The sequence below is a fragment of the Kogia breviceps genome, chromosome 18 (genome assembly GCF_026419965.1).
Source record: "Kogia breviceps isolate mKogBre1 chromosome 18, mKogBre1 haplotype 1, whole genome shotgun sequence".
Taxonomy (NCBI): Eukaryota; Metazoa; Chordata; class Mammalia; order Artiodactyla; family Physeteridae; genus Kogia; species Kogia breviceps.
In genome coordinates, this window is record NC_081327.1 from 40230624 (window position 1) to 40247273 (window position 16650).

Here is a 16650-nt window from a genome sequence, read left to right on the forward strand (position 1 = left end):
CTCTGTGAAAAAGAACCTTGTTTCTAAATGCCTTTGTTTATTTTAAAAAATAATTTATTAATTTATTTATTTTTGGCTGCGTTTGGTCTTCGTTGCTGCGCGCGGGCTTTCTCTAGTTGGGGCAAGCGGGGGCTACTCTTTGTTGCGGTGCGCAGGCTTCTCATTGTGGTGACTTCTCTTGTTTCGGAGCACGGGCTCTAGGTGCGTGGGCTTCAGTAGTTGTGGCATGCAGGCTCAGTAGTTGTGGGTTGTGGGCTCTAGAGCGCAGGCTCAGTAGTTGTGGCACACGGGCTTATTTGCTCCGTGGCATGTGGGATCTTCCTGGACCAGGGCTCGAACCCATGTCCCCTGCATTGGCAGGTGGATTCTTAACCACTGTGCCACCAGGGAATCCCTAAATGCCTGTGTTTAAACATGATTTCCTAAGCTGCTATATGGGATCTCCTGGGCATTTGGGTGAAAACTGCAGCAAATCCTGAAGAGCCTGTGTTGGTTGAGGAATCTTTTCCTCATGTGAGGAAAGATAAATCTCATTCTGCTGAGAGTCATACTGATATACTGCTTAAAACCTAAGCCCTTAATCTTTGGTCTTTTGTCTGATGGATTGGTAATCAAGGTCTTGTGTACGTTTCAGAGGTGAGCTTTTTCCTTGGGAACATTGGTCAGTTATTGGTCAGTTATCACCACATTAGCCACATTGGTCAGTTATCACCATCTTGAATTCAGACCCTCACCGAGGGCCTCTGTGTGGGTTCTCTGTGACCCTCAAGATGCCCCAGCAAAACCTCCCTGGGTCTGCTGCCTTTCATGGGATCTTTTGCTGGCTTTGAAACAGGTTGGGCGTGGGGATTGGTGTTGCCCCTGGGCAGCCATGGAATCTCTGACCCTGACCAGCTCTTTTCCTTCTTCTTTTTTGTTTTTAAATTAATTTTTATTGGAGTGTAGTTGATTTACAATGTTGTGTTAGTTTCTGCTGTACAGCAAAGTGAATCAGTTATACGTATACATATATGCACTCTTTTTTAGATTCTGTTCCCATATAGGTCATTACAGGGTATTGAGTAGAGTTCCCTGTGCTATACAGTAGGTCCTTATTATCTATTTTATATATAGCAGTGTGTATATGTCAACCCCAATCTCCCAGTTTATCCCCCCTTTTCCCCCTTGGTTGACCAGCTCTTTTCAACCATTAGATTCTACATCCAGCCACCCCACTGCAGCACTTCCAGAACTGAACTCTTCCTACTGCTTCCCAAACCTGTCCCTCCTGCTGCACTCCTGACCTTCTGCCCAGGAGCTGGAGTGAGGGACTGGAGTGCTGTCCTCTCCTCCCTTTCACCCCTATGTCCAGCCTCCAGTCCCTGTCACTTTTTCTGCTGACCTCTCTCCTTTCCACCACCCTGTCTGTGCTGCTACCCTCCTCACTGGCCCTTTCAGTCCACTTCGACCCTCCTCCAGTTCAGCCTTATACTTCTTTCTAAACACAGAGTCGACTGCCTCTCCCTGTAAGCCCTTTGGTAGCTTCCTTTCACCTCCCAGGAAGGTCCTGGCTTCTCACTGTAACTTGGGCTGCTCTCCACAACCTAGTTCCTGCTGACCTTCCAGCACTTCAGCCCCCAGTCCTGTCTTCACATCCAGACTGCACATTCCCAGGCACGGGGTGCTGCTCTGGACCTCTGAACCTTTGAGTGTGTCATTCTCTCTGCCTGAAACAACATTCCCACGTTTCCTCACCTGCCTCATTCTTCAAATTCAGCGTGGGGGTTGCCTCCTCCAGGAAGCTTTCCCTAATCCCTGTGTCATTCTTGTGTCATTCATGTATCTACTATTGTTTCTCAAGCCTAACATTTACTTTGTTATATTGAAATTACCAGTTTTGATGTTTTGCTCTTCATTTAGACTATGAGTTTATTGACCATGTTTTGCCTGTATTGGGTATGTTAAAATATACCTGCACTGGATGTCTTATTCATTCCTGTATCCCTAGTAGATGTTCAGTAAGCACTTGTTCTGAGTTGATCGTTTTATCCCCAATTCTGTATATCCTAATTAATAGGAAATTCTCAGCTCTTTTCTTTCACCCTTGGGGCCCTCAGATAGACTTAGAGAAGGGCAGCCTGGATAGAAGTGACCTCTGGAAAGTGGTACTTCAGCACTTCAACTTGTCCAGGGCCCCACCAGCCACAAGGTATTAATAGTTGGAACATCTTTGTCTGGAAAGCAAATGGGAAAGTCTCCTGGATCCTCATCCCATGGAAGCAGAGTGCCCCGATCCACAGCCCGACTCTCATCTGGATGAAGGTGTTAGTGTCCTTTCTGAGCTCAAGGCCCCCTCTGCCTCTTTTTTTTTTTTTTTTTTTTTTGGCTGCACTGCGTCTTCTTTGCTGTGCGGGCTTTCTCTAGTTGTGGCAAGCGGGGACTACTCTTTGATCTGGTGCGTGGCCTTCTCGTTTCAGTGGCTTCTCTTGATGTGTAGCATGGGCTCTAGGCGTGGGGACTTCAGTAGTTGTGGCACGCAGGCTCAGTAGTTGTGGCACACGGGCTTAATTGCTTCATGGCATGTGGGATCTTCCCAGACCAGGGCTCGAACCCATGTCCCCTGCATTGGCAGGTGGATTCTTTTTTTTTTTTTTTTTTTGTTTGGCAGGTGGATTCTTAAGTGCTGTGCCATTAGGGGAATTCCCCCCTCTGCCTCTTAAATGAAGCCCAGGCTAGTGTTTGGTGGCTATCTGGTGGCAGTGTGCTAAGGCTTGTGGTTCCTACTTCACTGGAATTGGTTTTAGCCATTTCTGGGACTTGTGTAGCATTTTAGCCATCTATGTGGTAAACTGGGGAAGTGAGAGACCCTGGAACAGGGTGTTAAACTGCCAGGGTGAAGATGGTGCATTAGAAAAGTAGTGCGAGCCATCCAGGGAAGATTGAGGTTAGGGCAGCATCCAGAGCAGTGGGTGGTGGTGGGTTGTTGCAGTGGGGGATCAACCCCTGCAGGAGGCCTAAAGGGCCAGGAAGGTATCCATGAGGGAGGAGGCCTTGGGGAAGTGGCTTTCTACACCCTGGTGGGTGATAGTGTTGGAGAACAGGCCTCCAACACTCCACGCCCCCGTTTCAGAAAAGATGAGTCAGAGTAATAAGAGGAATAATTTTAACCTTTAAAAGACATAGGACTTCAACTATGATAAGGGACCCAGGGAGAGTAGGGAGGAGGGTGGAGGCAGTGACAGCTGAGCCTGGTGCATGTTCCTGCCCCTCTTCAGAGTTGAAGAGCAGCATGAAAATTATACCCAGGGAGATGTACATCAAGACCACGGAACTCACACCCAGTCTTTCATCTGGATCCTTCATGGCATCTGGGCTCCAAGCACTCAGGGACCAAAGCCATTCTCCCTTCCAGGGAACCATACCAGAGTCAGGTCTTCAGGCTAGGTTTATCCAGGGCCAGTGGGGAGGGGGTAAGGAGGATGGCTGGGATCCCTCCAGAAGTTTCCCTGGCTATGCTGAGTTCCTTTCTTCTGTCTGTGTAGGTGTAGACGGGGCACTGCCTGCAGAGCAGGTTCTGCCAGCCTCGCTAGAGAGGATGCCCCCGTGTCCGTGATGGGCTGTGGGACAAGCAAGGTCCTTCCTGAGCCGCCCAAGGATGTCCAGCTGGATCTGGTCAAGAAGGTGGAGCCCTTCAGTGGCACTAAGAGCGATGTGTACAAGCACTTCATTACAGAGGTGGACAGTGTTGGCCCTCTCAAAGCTGGGTTCTCAGAAGCCAGTCAGGGTGCAAACCCCTGCCCTGGTGCCCCCACTACCGGCCACACAGAGCCTCCCTCAGAACCACCACGCAGGGCCAGGGTGGCTAAGTACAGGGCCAAGTTCGACCCACGTGTGACGGCCAAGTACGACATCAAAGCCCTGATTGGCCGAGGCAGCTTCAGCCGAGTGGTGCGTGTGGAGCACCGGGCAACCCGGCAGCCATATGCCATTAAGATGATTGAAACCAAGTACCGGGAGGGGCGGGAGGTATGTGAGTCGGAGCTGCGTGTGCTGCGCCGGGTGCGCCACGCCAACATCATCCAGCTGGTGGAGGTGTTTGAGACACAGGAGCGCGTGTACATGGTGATGGAGCTGGCCACTGGTGGAGAGCTCTTTGACCGCATCATCGCCAAGGGTTCTTTCACTGAGCGTGACGCCACTCGAGTGCTGCAGATGGTACTGGATGGCGTCCGGTATCTGCACGCACTGGGCATCACACACCGAGACCTCAAGCCTGAGAATCTGCTCTACTACCACCCAGGCACTGACTCCAAGATCATCATCACCGACTTTGGCCTGGCCAGTGCCCGCAAGAAGGGTGACGACTGCCTGATGAAGACCACCTGTGGCACGCCCGAGTACATTGCCCCTGAGGTCCTGGTCCGCAAGCCCTACACCAACTCAGTCGACATGTGGGCGCTGGGCGTCATCGCCTACATCCTGCTCAGTGGCACCATGCCCTTTGAGGATGACAACCGCACCCGGCTGTACCGGCAGATCCTCAGGGGCAAGTACAGTTACTCGGGGGAGGTGAGTCTTCTGTCTTGGGGATGTTGGGAGGCCCCTGGGTGGGTGGGGGCTCCTATCCTACAGCCCTTAATCAGGGGCATGTGCTCTCAGGGCCATGTTCGTGGGGCCAGACAGATGATGTAAAAATGGTAAAGTGAGACTAGTAGGGTATCTTAGCTTGGATTTCCCCAAAAGTGAGCCCTGAGACAAGGACTTGGGAGCAGATAGTTTAATTGGGATGTGATTCCAGTAAGCACAAATGAAGGGTGGGGAAAGTGAGGTAGAAAGGGAGTGGAGTGGACTGCCACTGTGGGCCATTGGTACTCAGTTCCACTGGGGACCCTGTGAATAATCATGTGGAATGTGCTCAGAATTGTACCACTAAGGGGCAGGAAAGAGGGTGGGTTTTAATCCACTGACTCTTGTATGAGTCGAGAATTTCTTTGCAGGGGCTTTAAATCCCTGGCACTTCCGGGCTGTTCTGAATGCCAACTAGTGGTGGAGAAAGTCCTCAGGCAAAGAAGCAGAGAGATACAGGCACTGGCCATGGGAAGCTGTCAGTACGCACATGAGCACTGCAGCTGCAGGCGAGCCCAGAGGTGGGCTGAGAGGAAGCAGGGCAGGGCATCCATAGCATCTGTTCCAGAGGACTAAGTCAAGCTAGTGACCATGCCCTGTCTAAAGGAACAGCTGCTTCTCAGCCACTTTTGCCACAGAGCAGGGCAGACTCCATGCACCCAGACATTCCAGTTTTTTAAAGAGAAGCCAGAAAATCTGATCTTAAAGTGTTAAAATATAATTCACATATTTAAGCAGTACCATGTGCTTAACCCAGCAAATGCTTACTTCTGGCCCTAATTCAACCAGCAGGCCATCAGTTTGTGTCTTTGGATCCATTGATAGTCCTGATGCCTGAAAAGACCTGTTAGGTTTCAGCACTGCTGGGAGCTGCAGGGAGGTGCAGAAAGAGTAAGAACTGGTTGGTCCTCAGACAGGATGCTGACCGGGTAGGAGACAAGGCTCACCACAGGAAACGGTGAGCACAGCAAGCTGGATAGAATGTTCTTGGGGAGGTTGTGAAGAAAAGAATGTGTGATGGCTTTATGTGGGAGGTGAGGTAAGCTTTGCAGGATGACAGGATTCTGCCAAGGCAGTGAGGGCCCCTCGCCAAGTGCCCCCTGCAGAGTGCTCCCCGCAGTGTTCCTCTCAGGCCTGCACTGCTATCCATGCCTCCTGAACAACCCATGGAGACGGGAGGGAGCTCTGGGACCACCTCCCTTCTGCAGCCCAGCTTTCCTCCCAGGAATGTTGGACTGGGCCCTCCCTGGTCTCAACCAATTGGCCCAGAGCAGCATTTCCTACAGGAGTTGCCCCAAAGCCTCATGAAGGCAAAGTGCCTGCAGTGCTTATGGTCCTGTGCTCCATCATCTTCCCTTTCAGCTTCAGGACATGGTTGTGGGGTCAGTCAAGGATTTCCCTGCTGTGAGCATGGGGGCTGGCCTTCCCTAGGGGGTCCCCACATCACGTGCCTCAGGGTGGTGAGAGGAAGGGAGGGAAGCCACCTTCTTCCGGCCAGCTCTGTGCTGACCACAGGTGAAGGAGAAACTGGGACATTCTCCAGCTCTCCCCTAAAGTTTTTCATGTTTTCTTCTGTGCTCCAAATGGATTCAACAAAACAAACGCCAACTGGCTGGGAAGCCCAGGCTGTGATGCAGTGGTCACAGCGGACACCGCCCTGCTCACCCTTTGGGCTGGGTTTCATCACAGGTCAGAAGAGCCAGAATCCACCTCACAGAGGCAGTGTTGTGCCAGGGCCCTGCCTGGCTTGCCCTTGGAGCTCTGTGTGGTGTAGCTTAGCTACAGGAGGCAGGGAGGTTTCCCAAGAGTTGCTTACAAAGGAAAGATTCTTTCCAGAAGTCTGTAGGTTTGCCCAGGAGTTCCTGATTCTGGCAATTGTTGATCAGGCAGTTTATCTAATGGGAGCTTGCAGAGTCTTGCTAACTGGCTATTGATTATCTGAGGGTGAGAGAATGACAAATAGGGTGGGGAATGAACTCAGGCTTCCTGCTCCTATTGTGGCCACAGACTGGGTCCTGAGACTGCTTCCTGCCCTGCTGGAATCACGTGGCACGGGTCTGGGGCTCCTGGTGTGTGTGGGGGCACTGCCCAACCTTTGGCCCCCACTGCCCTTCATCTGAAGCTGAAAACATCAGTTCCCAGTCCCAGATTCAAATCCCTGGCCAGCACTGATGGCACCTGTCCGTTACCAGGAGCTTGGCAGACCCCAAGAGGAGATTCCACCACCATCTGCAGAGAGCTCTGGATTGGGAGGAGTTTGTCTGGGGTATTTCCTGGGTAAGGAGGCCTTGTCATTAGATCAGACTCTCTGAGCTGGAGACCAGGCATCTTTCTCTTTTGCTTGTAATTGCCTACCCGTAAGTGCACTGGGGATGTGCAGAGAGACATGAAGGCCTGTTCCCCATCCCCATGAAACTTGAGATTGCCCGGGAGAAAGGACTAGGAATAGGAAATGGCCACAGAATGGACCCTTGTTGGTAGGCATATGCCAGCACAGGTCTGGGCAGTCTGGAACATGAGCCATGGGGTGCAGGTAAGGTGGTGGATTGGCCCCTTTTCTTAGGACTGGGCCCTGCCCCCATCCTCACCCAACCATCTGTCTTCTACTGTGTGATGGTCATTTGCCCTTACGGAGGCATTCTGAGTAAGCAAGGCCCCGTCTGAGAGCCTCAGGGAGGTGTTTCCATCTAGCTTCTTGTGCAAATAAGGGACTGCCCACTTTGAACTCAGCAAGGTTTGGAGGTGTGCATTCCTCACCTGACAGTAGTCACCCTGCCCCCTCATAGTGGTTTCTCGTGTATACCACACTGTCTGATGTGCTTGTTTCCCAGGGGCTCTATCCATGCAGCCCTCTTTCAGGCTCAGTAGTTTCTGTGGACTTGAATAGAGGACTTCCTTCAGGTGGTGGGCTTTGAGGAGGAGGAAGCTCAGAGAAGGGGATATTACTCACTGTGCTCCAGAATAAACAGGAGATTGTTTGGGAATAACAGCAGAGGTTGATGAGGCTGGGCGAGGCCTGGTGTTTGTTGCTGGGAGCTCTGTAGTGCCAGGGATTATTTGGAGATTCCAAGCATTAGGTGGGAGGGAGCCCTCCGGGTTCTTGACGGTGAAGGGGAAATGTAACAGGAAGTGTTGTGGGAGATTAGCTGGAGGGAACCTAACTGCGGACTGTTGGAATAATCCCAGTTTGGAATGGGGGAGCCTGGTGTCCTGGGGATGTTTGGGTCAGATCAAGGATTCTAGCGAGTGGGCTCAACATAGTACATGTGAGCCATAGTTTAGAAAGAGAAGGAGTTGGGGGGTAGAGCCCTCCTGCAGCTCTGCAGGAGGAGCATCATCTTACGAGGCAGATTGAGAAAGGACCCCAAGCTGCCCTCTGCCCCGGAGAGTATGTAGAGTCCTGCTTTGACATCCCCACGTGGGACCCAGCAGTGGAGGGATGCACACAAGTGGGACCTCCTTCAGCACCTGCCCCACAATGCTGACGCTCTAGACACTCTAGCCCCCAGGCCTGGCCCCACGCTCCACCCCATTCCCTACACACCGTGGGCTGGAGATGTTTGCTCCTTTCACTCCTAACAATATGCTTTTGCTCAGGATTTTCCCTCTGTTCCCAATGTCAGCCTAAGAAATTTGACTGGCTCTCAATCATCCAATTCAAAGATTGCTTCCATTAAGAATCATGCCAACCATTGCCATTGTGTGGCCTACTGAGTACCAGGCACAGCTCTGAGGGTTCTACACCCAGCATGTCTAATCTCTACAATAATCTTGTCAATGGGTATAACCCCCTCATTTTATAGATTAGTAAACTGAGGCTAGTGAGGTTAAGTAGCTTGTCCAGGGTCTCACAGAGGGTGGCAGGCCTGGGATTTGAATCCAGGCCATCTTGGCTTCAGAGTTCTTGGCCTTCCCATGCCCACAGTCTACTTTCCCTGACACATATGCCTCAGCGTGTTGCTGGAGTCTTTGTTTCAGCACTTTCCCAGGCTGTCTTCTGTGGACATCTTTTCCCTCCCCACCCTGTAAGGTTCTTGAGGACAGCATGTGTATCAATACATATGCTCCCAATACTTTCTCCTGCTTCTCTTGAGGGAAGCACCAGTGGTTGCTGGTGAGGCCCTGGGCAAGGACCCAGAAGTAACTGTCAGGTAGACTAGACTGCTCCTGCTGGCTGGGAGTGTTCTCTTCTGGGGCTGGGTTCCAGGAAGAAGTGGGGAGCCTGCTGGAGATGCACTTAGGGGTTTGTTGGCCAGACCTGCTTAGAAGCAAATATAGGAATCTTGGAAGAAGAGAGAGTTCTGGAAAGGAAAGCCTGTGACAGGTGATTTTGAGAGGAGAAATCTGAATTTTTATCTAGTGACTGGAGGTGCTGGAGTGGCGAGGGCCAAGCTAGGGTCATGTTGGAAGTGATCAGGAGATATATGTTGGCCAGATGTGAGTGTGAGTGTGAGAGCAGTTTGAAGATACAAAGAGTCACCTTGAAAGAGGGAGCTTCCTGTCATGGGAGGCCTGGAGCAGCTGCTTCTAAAGGAGTGACACAGAAGGTGAGTCACCATCTGTAGACCATACTAGAGGACTGTTATGGTCCTGCCAACTTGGAGATTCTGTGATTCACTTGACATGAAATGCGACGTTGTGGGCCTAACGTTATTGCTTTTGTCAAGAGTTCTATTCCTAGAGGTAGGATGGATGAAGAGGCTCTTGTGGGAATGATGACAGAGTGATGCCGTCAGCAGCTTTGCTGTCTGCCACGTTTAGCAACTTTTAATTGTCACCCTCCTCTGCTTGGGCAGTCTCTGAGCTGTGGGCGAGCCCAGGTGACTGCGCCAGGAACAGGTGGGCTTGGGCAAAGGTTCTCACAGAGCCTTGTTCAGGAGAGTGAGTGCTGCCAGGCGGAGGACAGAATCCTGGTGGGAGGTGAAGCTCACCTGCACGACCGATATGCCACTTCCCGGGGGATTGTGTTGGTGGGAGGTAGCTTTCCAGGGGTGGGTCTCTGGGCTGCAGGCTGACCATCCATCAACTTGGGCCAAGGGGCACTTGCTCAGGGGCTGTGAGTTACACCATGTGGTAGTTCTGATAGCCCTGCAGTAGGATGAGTGCCCAGAGCCAGAACTGACACTTACATTCCCATCCCAGCTGTTTGCCACTTCTTAAAGTGACTCTGACACTTGCCATCGTACCCTGGGATGTTGAGGATAAAATGAAGTGCAGGGCATGTGGTGTGTTCTGGTGCTCTCCACGTGAAGGGCGCCAGTGCCTGTGGGGGCTGCTCATGCAGCCTGCTTCATATGCTCTGACGGAGCGGCCAGGTGAGCAGGGATAGGACCTTGCCCCATAACCATGGGGTGGACTGCACGGGGGAAATGGGAGAGCTGCAGACTGGACGTGTGTGGGCAGCAGAGCGGAATGCAAGGAGGCAGGTGGTGTATTTCTGGGCTCGTGCTTGGATTCTCCTGGATGCCTTTAATTGCCTAGTGTTCCCATGGCCAGTGTGGATAGGGGCTTATGTGCCACCCCTGGGCCACCGCTTGGCTCCCTGGAGCCCCATCTTCTTGGCATCCCTCTGCTGTTGTTGCCCTGGTTACACACTCACCTCCTGTGGTGGCAGAAACATGCCCATCTCCCCACATTATTGCATTTAGCATTTTTGCCAAAACACCTTGCTCCAACCACCTACAGCATCTCGTTATCCCAAGGTCCTTTCATTACTGCGGTTTCCCACCCCCCTGCTGAGGTTTCCTCCAACAAAGGGGTATATGTGGGTTGCGTTCAGAGCGGCTCCTGGTGCCCTATCCGTTCCCTCCCTCTCCTGCTCTTTCCGTTGTCTGTATCCACCTCGAAAGCTCTGCCCTTTCACAGGCCCTGTTGCTTCTAGGCCCTTGAGTTCCTCTGAGACCTGCTGGGGCTCTTGTTTCTCCCACGATCTGACCTCTTTAAATCTTCTTATGACCTCCCACGCTCATCCCCTGCCTGCCCCCACTGAGGTGGTTAAAGGTGACCTGATCCAATCACACCCCACGTGCCTCTCCATACTCTCCTTCCTTGTAGGTCTTCCTATCTCCCAGGGTGAGTGTGGTGCCCAGACCTGAGCTTTGCTGCAGCATGGCCTGGCCAGCCTGGAGCAGAAGACTGAGTCACCTTCGTCTTTTCACTCATCCTGCCAACCCATGTAGACCTAGTGCCTGCCCTGACCTCAGTCCTTTGTACCCAGGGTTCCAGGGACACAAACCTCTGGGGACAGAGGCCAGAGTACGGGTGACATGCTGACAGCCACCAGGGATCCAAACTGCCTCAGAAATTAGAATGGGAAGAAGTTAAAAAAAAAAAACCAACCAGGTTAGGCCCTGGAAATCACCTCACTTCAGCAGTACCCTTGAGTGGAGATAGAAGAGACCATTATGTAGCTAGCTCTGAAATCCAGAACCTTCTAGGACTGTTCCAGGAAATTGTTTTTTTTTTAAATTTTTTATTTTATTTATATTTTATACCGTAGGTTTTTTTTTTTTTTTTTTGTGGTACGCGGGCCTCTCACTGTTGTGGCCTCTGCCGTTGCAGAGCACACAGGCCCAGCGGCCATGGCTCACGGGCCCAGCCGCTCCGCGGCATGTGGGATCTTCCCGGACCGGGGCACGAACCCATGTCCTCTGCATCAGCAGGCGGACTCTCAACCACTGCACCACCAGGGAAGCCCTATACTGTAGGTTCTTATTAGTTATCTGTTTTATACATATTAGTGTATATATGTCAATCCCAATCTCCCAATTCATCCCACCACCACCAACCCCCCACCACTTTCCCCCATTGGTGTACGTACATTTGTTCTCTACATCTGTGTCTCTGTTTCTGCCCTGCAAACCGGTTCATCTGTACCATTTTTCTAGCTTGCACATATATGCGTTAATATACTATATTTGTTTTTCTCTTTCTGACTTGCTTCACTCTGTATGACAGTCTCTAGATCCATCTACGTCTCTACAAATGACCCAATTTCACTCCTTTTTATGGCTGAGTAATATTCCATTGTAGCTATTTACCGTATCTTCTTTATCCATTTGTCTGTCGATGGGCATTTAGGTTGCTTCCATGACCTGGCTATTGTAAATAGTGCTGCAATGAACATTGGGGTGCATGTGTCTTTTTGAATTATGGTTTTCTCTGGGTATATGCCCAGTAGTGGGATTGCTGGGTCATAAGGTAATTCTATTTTTAGTTTTTTAAGGAACCTCCATATTGTTCTCCATAACGGCTGTATCAATTTACATTCCTTCCAACAGTGCAAGAGGGTTCCGATTTCTCCACACCCTCTCCAGCATTTGTTGTTTGTAAATTTTCTGATGATGCCCATTCTGACTGGTGTGAGGGGATACCTCATTGCAGTTTTTTTTTGGCGATACGTGGGCCTCTCACTGTTGTGGCCTCTCCCATTGTGGAGCACAGGCTCCGGACGCGCAGGCTCAGCGACCATGGCTCATGGGCCCAGCCACTCCGCGGCATGTAGGATCTTCCCAAACTGGGGCACGAACCCGTGTCCCCTGCATCGGCAGGTAGACTCCCAACCACTGCACCACCAGGGAAGCCCCTCATTGTAGTTTTGATTTACATTTCTCTAATAATTAATGATGTTGAGCAGCTTTTCATGTGCTTCTTGGCTATCTGTATGTCTTCTTGGAGAAATGTCTATTTAGGTCTTCTGCCCATTTTTTGATTGGGTTGTTTGTTTTTTAAATATTGAGCTGCATGAGCTGTTTATATATTTTGGAGTTTAATCCTTTGTTTCTAATTTGCAAATATTTTCTGCCATTCTGAGCGTTGTTTTTATGTCTTTTCTCAACTTAAAAAAAATTTATTTATTTACTTTATTTTTGACTGTGTTGGGTCTTCGTTGCTGCACATGGGCCTTCTCTAACTGCTGTGGCTTCTCATTGCTGTGGCTTCTCTTGTTGCAGAGCATGGGCTCTAGGCATGCGGGCTTCAGTTGTTGTGGCACACAGGCTCTAGAGCGCAGGTTCAGTAGTTGTGGCACACGGGCTTAGTTGCTCCGCGGCATGTGGGATCTTCCTGGACCAGAGCTTGAACCTGTGTCCCCTGCATTGGCAGGAGAATTCTTAACCGCTGCACCACCAAGGAAGCCCTGTCTTTTCATCTTGATTGTAGTTTCCTTTGCTTTGCAAAAGCTTTTAAGTTTAATTAGGTCCCATTTGTTTATTTTTGTTTGTATTTCCATTACTGTGGGAGGTGGATCAAAAAAGATCTTGCTGTGATTTATGTCAAAGAGTGTTCTTCCGATGTTTTCCTCTAAGAGTTTTATAGTGTATGGTCTTACATTTAGGTCTCTAATCCGTTTTGAGTTTATTTTATGTATGGTGTTAGGGAGTGTTCTAATTTCATTCTTTTACATGTAGCTGTACAGTTTCTCCCAGCACCACTTATTGAAGAGACTGTCTTTTCTCCATTGTATATCCTTTCCTCCTTTGTCATAGATTAGTTGACCATAGGTGCATGGGTTTAGGTGCGTGGGCTTTCTATCCTGTTCCATTGATGTGTATTTCTGTTTTTGTGCCAGTACCATATTGTTCTTGATTACTGTAGCTTTGTAGTATAATCTGAAGTCAGGGAGTCTGATTCCTCCAGCTCCGTTTTTTTCCCTCAAGACTGCTTTGGCTATTCGGAGTCTTTTGTGTCTCCATAGAAATTTTAATAATTTTGTTCTAGTTCTGTAAAAAATGCCACTGGTAATTTGATAAGGATTGCATTGAATCTGTAGATTGCTTTGGGTAGTATAGTCATCTTCACAATATTGATTCTTCCAATCCAAGAACATGGTATATCTCTCTGTCTGTTTGTGTCATCTTTGATTTCTTTCATCGGTGTCTTATAGTTTTCTGTGTACAGGTCTTTTACCTCCTTAGGTAGGTTTATTCCTAGGTATTATATTCTTTTTGTTGCAATGGTGAATGGGAGTGTTTCCTTAATTTCTCTTTCTGATCTTTCATTGTTAGTGTATAGGAATGCAAGAGATTTCTATGCATTAATTTTGTATCCTGCAACTTTACCACATTCATTGGTGAGCTCTAGTAGTTTCCTGGTGGCATCTTTAGGATTCTCTATGTATAGTATTATGTCATCTGCAAACAGTGACAATTTTACTTCTTCTTTTCCAATTTGTATTTCTTCTAATTTGTATTTCTTTTATTTCTTTTTCTTCTCTGGTTGCTGTGGCTAGGACTTCCAAAACTATGTTGAATAATAGTGGCGAGAGTGGACATCCTTGTCTTGTTCCTGATCTTTGAGGAAATGCTTTCAGTCTTTCACCATTGAGAATGATGTTTGCTGTGGGTTTTTCGTATATGGACTTTATTATGTTTAGGTAGGTTCCCTCTATGCCCACTTTCTGGAGAGTATTTATCATAAATGGGTGTTGAATTTTGTCAAAAGCTTTTTCTGCATCTATTGAGATATCATGGTTTTTACCCTTCAATTTGTCAATTGAAGGTTTTTATCCTTCAATTTGTTAATATCACATTGATTGATTTGCATATATTGAAGAATCCTTGCATCCCTGGGATAAATCTCACTTGATCATGGTGTTTGATCCTTTTAATATGTTGTTGGATTCTGTTTGCTAGTATTTTGTTGAGGATCTTTTCATATATATTCATCAGTGATACTGGTCTGTAATTTTCTTCTTTTGTATTATCTTTGTTAGGTTTTGGTATCAGGGTGATGGTGGCCTCATAGAATGAGTTTGGGAGTGTTCCTTCCTCTGCAGTTTTTTGGAAGAGTTTGAGAAGGATGGGTGTTAGCTCTTCTCTAAGTGTTTGGTAGAATTCACCTGTGAAGCAATCTGATCCTAGACTTTTGTTTGTTGGAAGATTTTAAATCACAGTTTCAATTTCACTAGTTGTGATTGGTCTGTTCATATTTTCTATTTCTTCCTGGTTCAGTCTTGGAAGGTTATTCCTTTCTAAGAATTTGTCCATTTCTTCCAGGTTATCCATTTTATTGGCATAGAGTTGCTTCTAGTAGTCTCATGATGCTTTGTATTTCTGCGATGTCCCTTGTAACTTCTCCTTTTTCATTTCTAATTTTATTGATTTTAGTCCTCTCCCTCTTTTTCTTGATGAATCTGGCTAAAGGTTTATCAATTTTGTTTATCTTTTCAAAGAACCAGCTTTTAGTTTTATTGATCTTTGCTCTTGTTTTCTTTGTTTCTATTTCATTTATTTCTGCTCTGATCTTTATGATTTCTTCCTTCTACTAACTTTGGATTTTGTTTGTTCTTCTTTCTCTAGTTCCTTTAGGTGTAAGGTTAGATTGTTTATTTGAGATTTTTCTTGTTTCTTGAGGTAGGCTTGTACTGCTATAAACTTCTCTCTTAGAACTGCTTTTGCTGCATCCCATAGGTTTTGGATCGTCATGTTTTCATTGTAATTTGTCTCTAGGTATTTTTGATTTCCTCTTTGATTTCTTCAGTGATCTCTTGGTTATTTAGTAATGTATTGTTTAGCCTCCGTGTGTTAGTGTTTTTTACGTTTTTTTCCCTGTAATTGATTTCTAATCTCCTAGTGTTTTGGTCGGAAAAGATGCTTGATACGATTTCAGTTTTCTTAAACTTACCGAGGCTTGATTTGTGACCCAAGATGTGATGTCCTGGAGCATGTTCCGTGTGCACTTGAGAAGAAAGTGTAATCTGCTGTTTTTGGATAGAATGTCCTGTAAATATCAATTAAATCTATCTGGTCTATTGTGTCATTTAAAGCTTGTGTTTCCTTATTAATTTTCTGTCTGGGTGATCTGTCCATTGGTGTAAATGAGGTGTTAAAAGTCCCCCACTATTATTGTGTTACTGTCGATTTCCTCTTTTATAGTTGTTAGCAGTTGCCTTATGTATTGAGGTGCTCCTTTGTTGGGTACATTTATATTTATAATTGTTATATCCTCTTCTTGGATTGGTCCCTTGATCATTATATAGTGTCCTTCCTTGTCTCTTGTAACATTCTTTATTTTAAAGTCTATTTTATCTGGTATGAGTATTGCTACTCCAGTTTTCTTTTGATTTCCATTTGCATGGAATATCTTTTTCCATCCCCTCACTTCCAGTTTGTATGTGTCCCTAGGTCTGAAGTGGGTCTCTTGTAGACAGCATATAGATGGGTCTTGTTTTTGTATCCATTCAGCAAGCCTGTGTCTTTTGGTTGGAGCATTTAATCCATTCATGTTTAAGGTAATTATTGATATGTATGTTCCTATTACCATTTTCTTAATTGTTATGGGTTTCTTTTTGTAGGTCCTTTTCTTCTCTTGTGTTTCCCACTTAGAGAAGTTCCTTTAGCATTTGTTGTAGAGCTGGTTTTGTGGTGCTGAATTCTCTTGGCTTTTGCTTGTCTGTAGAGCTTTTGATTTCTCCATCGAATCTGATGAGATCCTTGCCGGGTAGAGTAATCTTTTTTTTTTTTTTTTATATCTTTATTGGCGTATCCTTGCTTTACAATGGTGTGTTAGTTTTTGCTTTATAACAAAGTGAATCAGCTGTACATATACATATATCTCCATATCTCCTCCCTCTTGTGTCTCCCTCCCATCCTCTCTATCCCACCCCTCTAGGTGGTCACAGCACCGAGCTGATCTCCCTGTGCTATGCAGCTGCTTCCCACTAGCTAGCTATTTTACAATTGATAGTATATATATGTCAATGCTACTTTCTTACTTCGTCCCAGCTTACCCTTCCCCCCTCCGTGTCCTCAAGTCCATTCTCTATGTCTCTGTCTTTATTTCTGTCCTACCCCTGGGTTCATCAGAACAATTATTTATTAGATTCCATATATATGTGTTAGCATACGGTATTTGTTTTTCTCTTTTGGACTTAACTTCACTCTGTATGACAGACTCTCGGTCCATTCACTTCACTACAAATAACTCAATTTCGTTTCTTTTTATAGCTGAGTAACATTCCATTGTATATATGCGCCACATCTTCTTTAGCCATTCATCTGTCGATGGACTAAAATTCAGGTTGCTTCCATTTCCTGGCTATTGTAA

At 47.4% G+C, this 16650-nt stretch overlaps 1 protein-coding gene across 1 annotated transcript in view; it reads left to right on the forward strand.

Moving 5' to 3' along the window:
- The window catches only part of PSKH1 (protein serine kinase H1), a 32308-nt gene that overhangs the window by 9097 nt on the left and 6561 nt on the right, over positions 1-16650 (forward strand). The window contains exon 2 of the mRNA XM_059044889.2: positions 3522-4548. Coding sequence (XP_058900872.1) covers positions 3592-4548 — 957 coding nt within the window. The 5' untranslated portion in view covers positions 3522-3591. The remainder of the gene's footprint in view (positions 1-3521; positions 4549-16650) is intronic.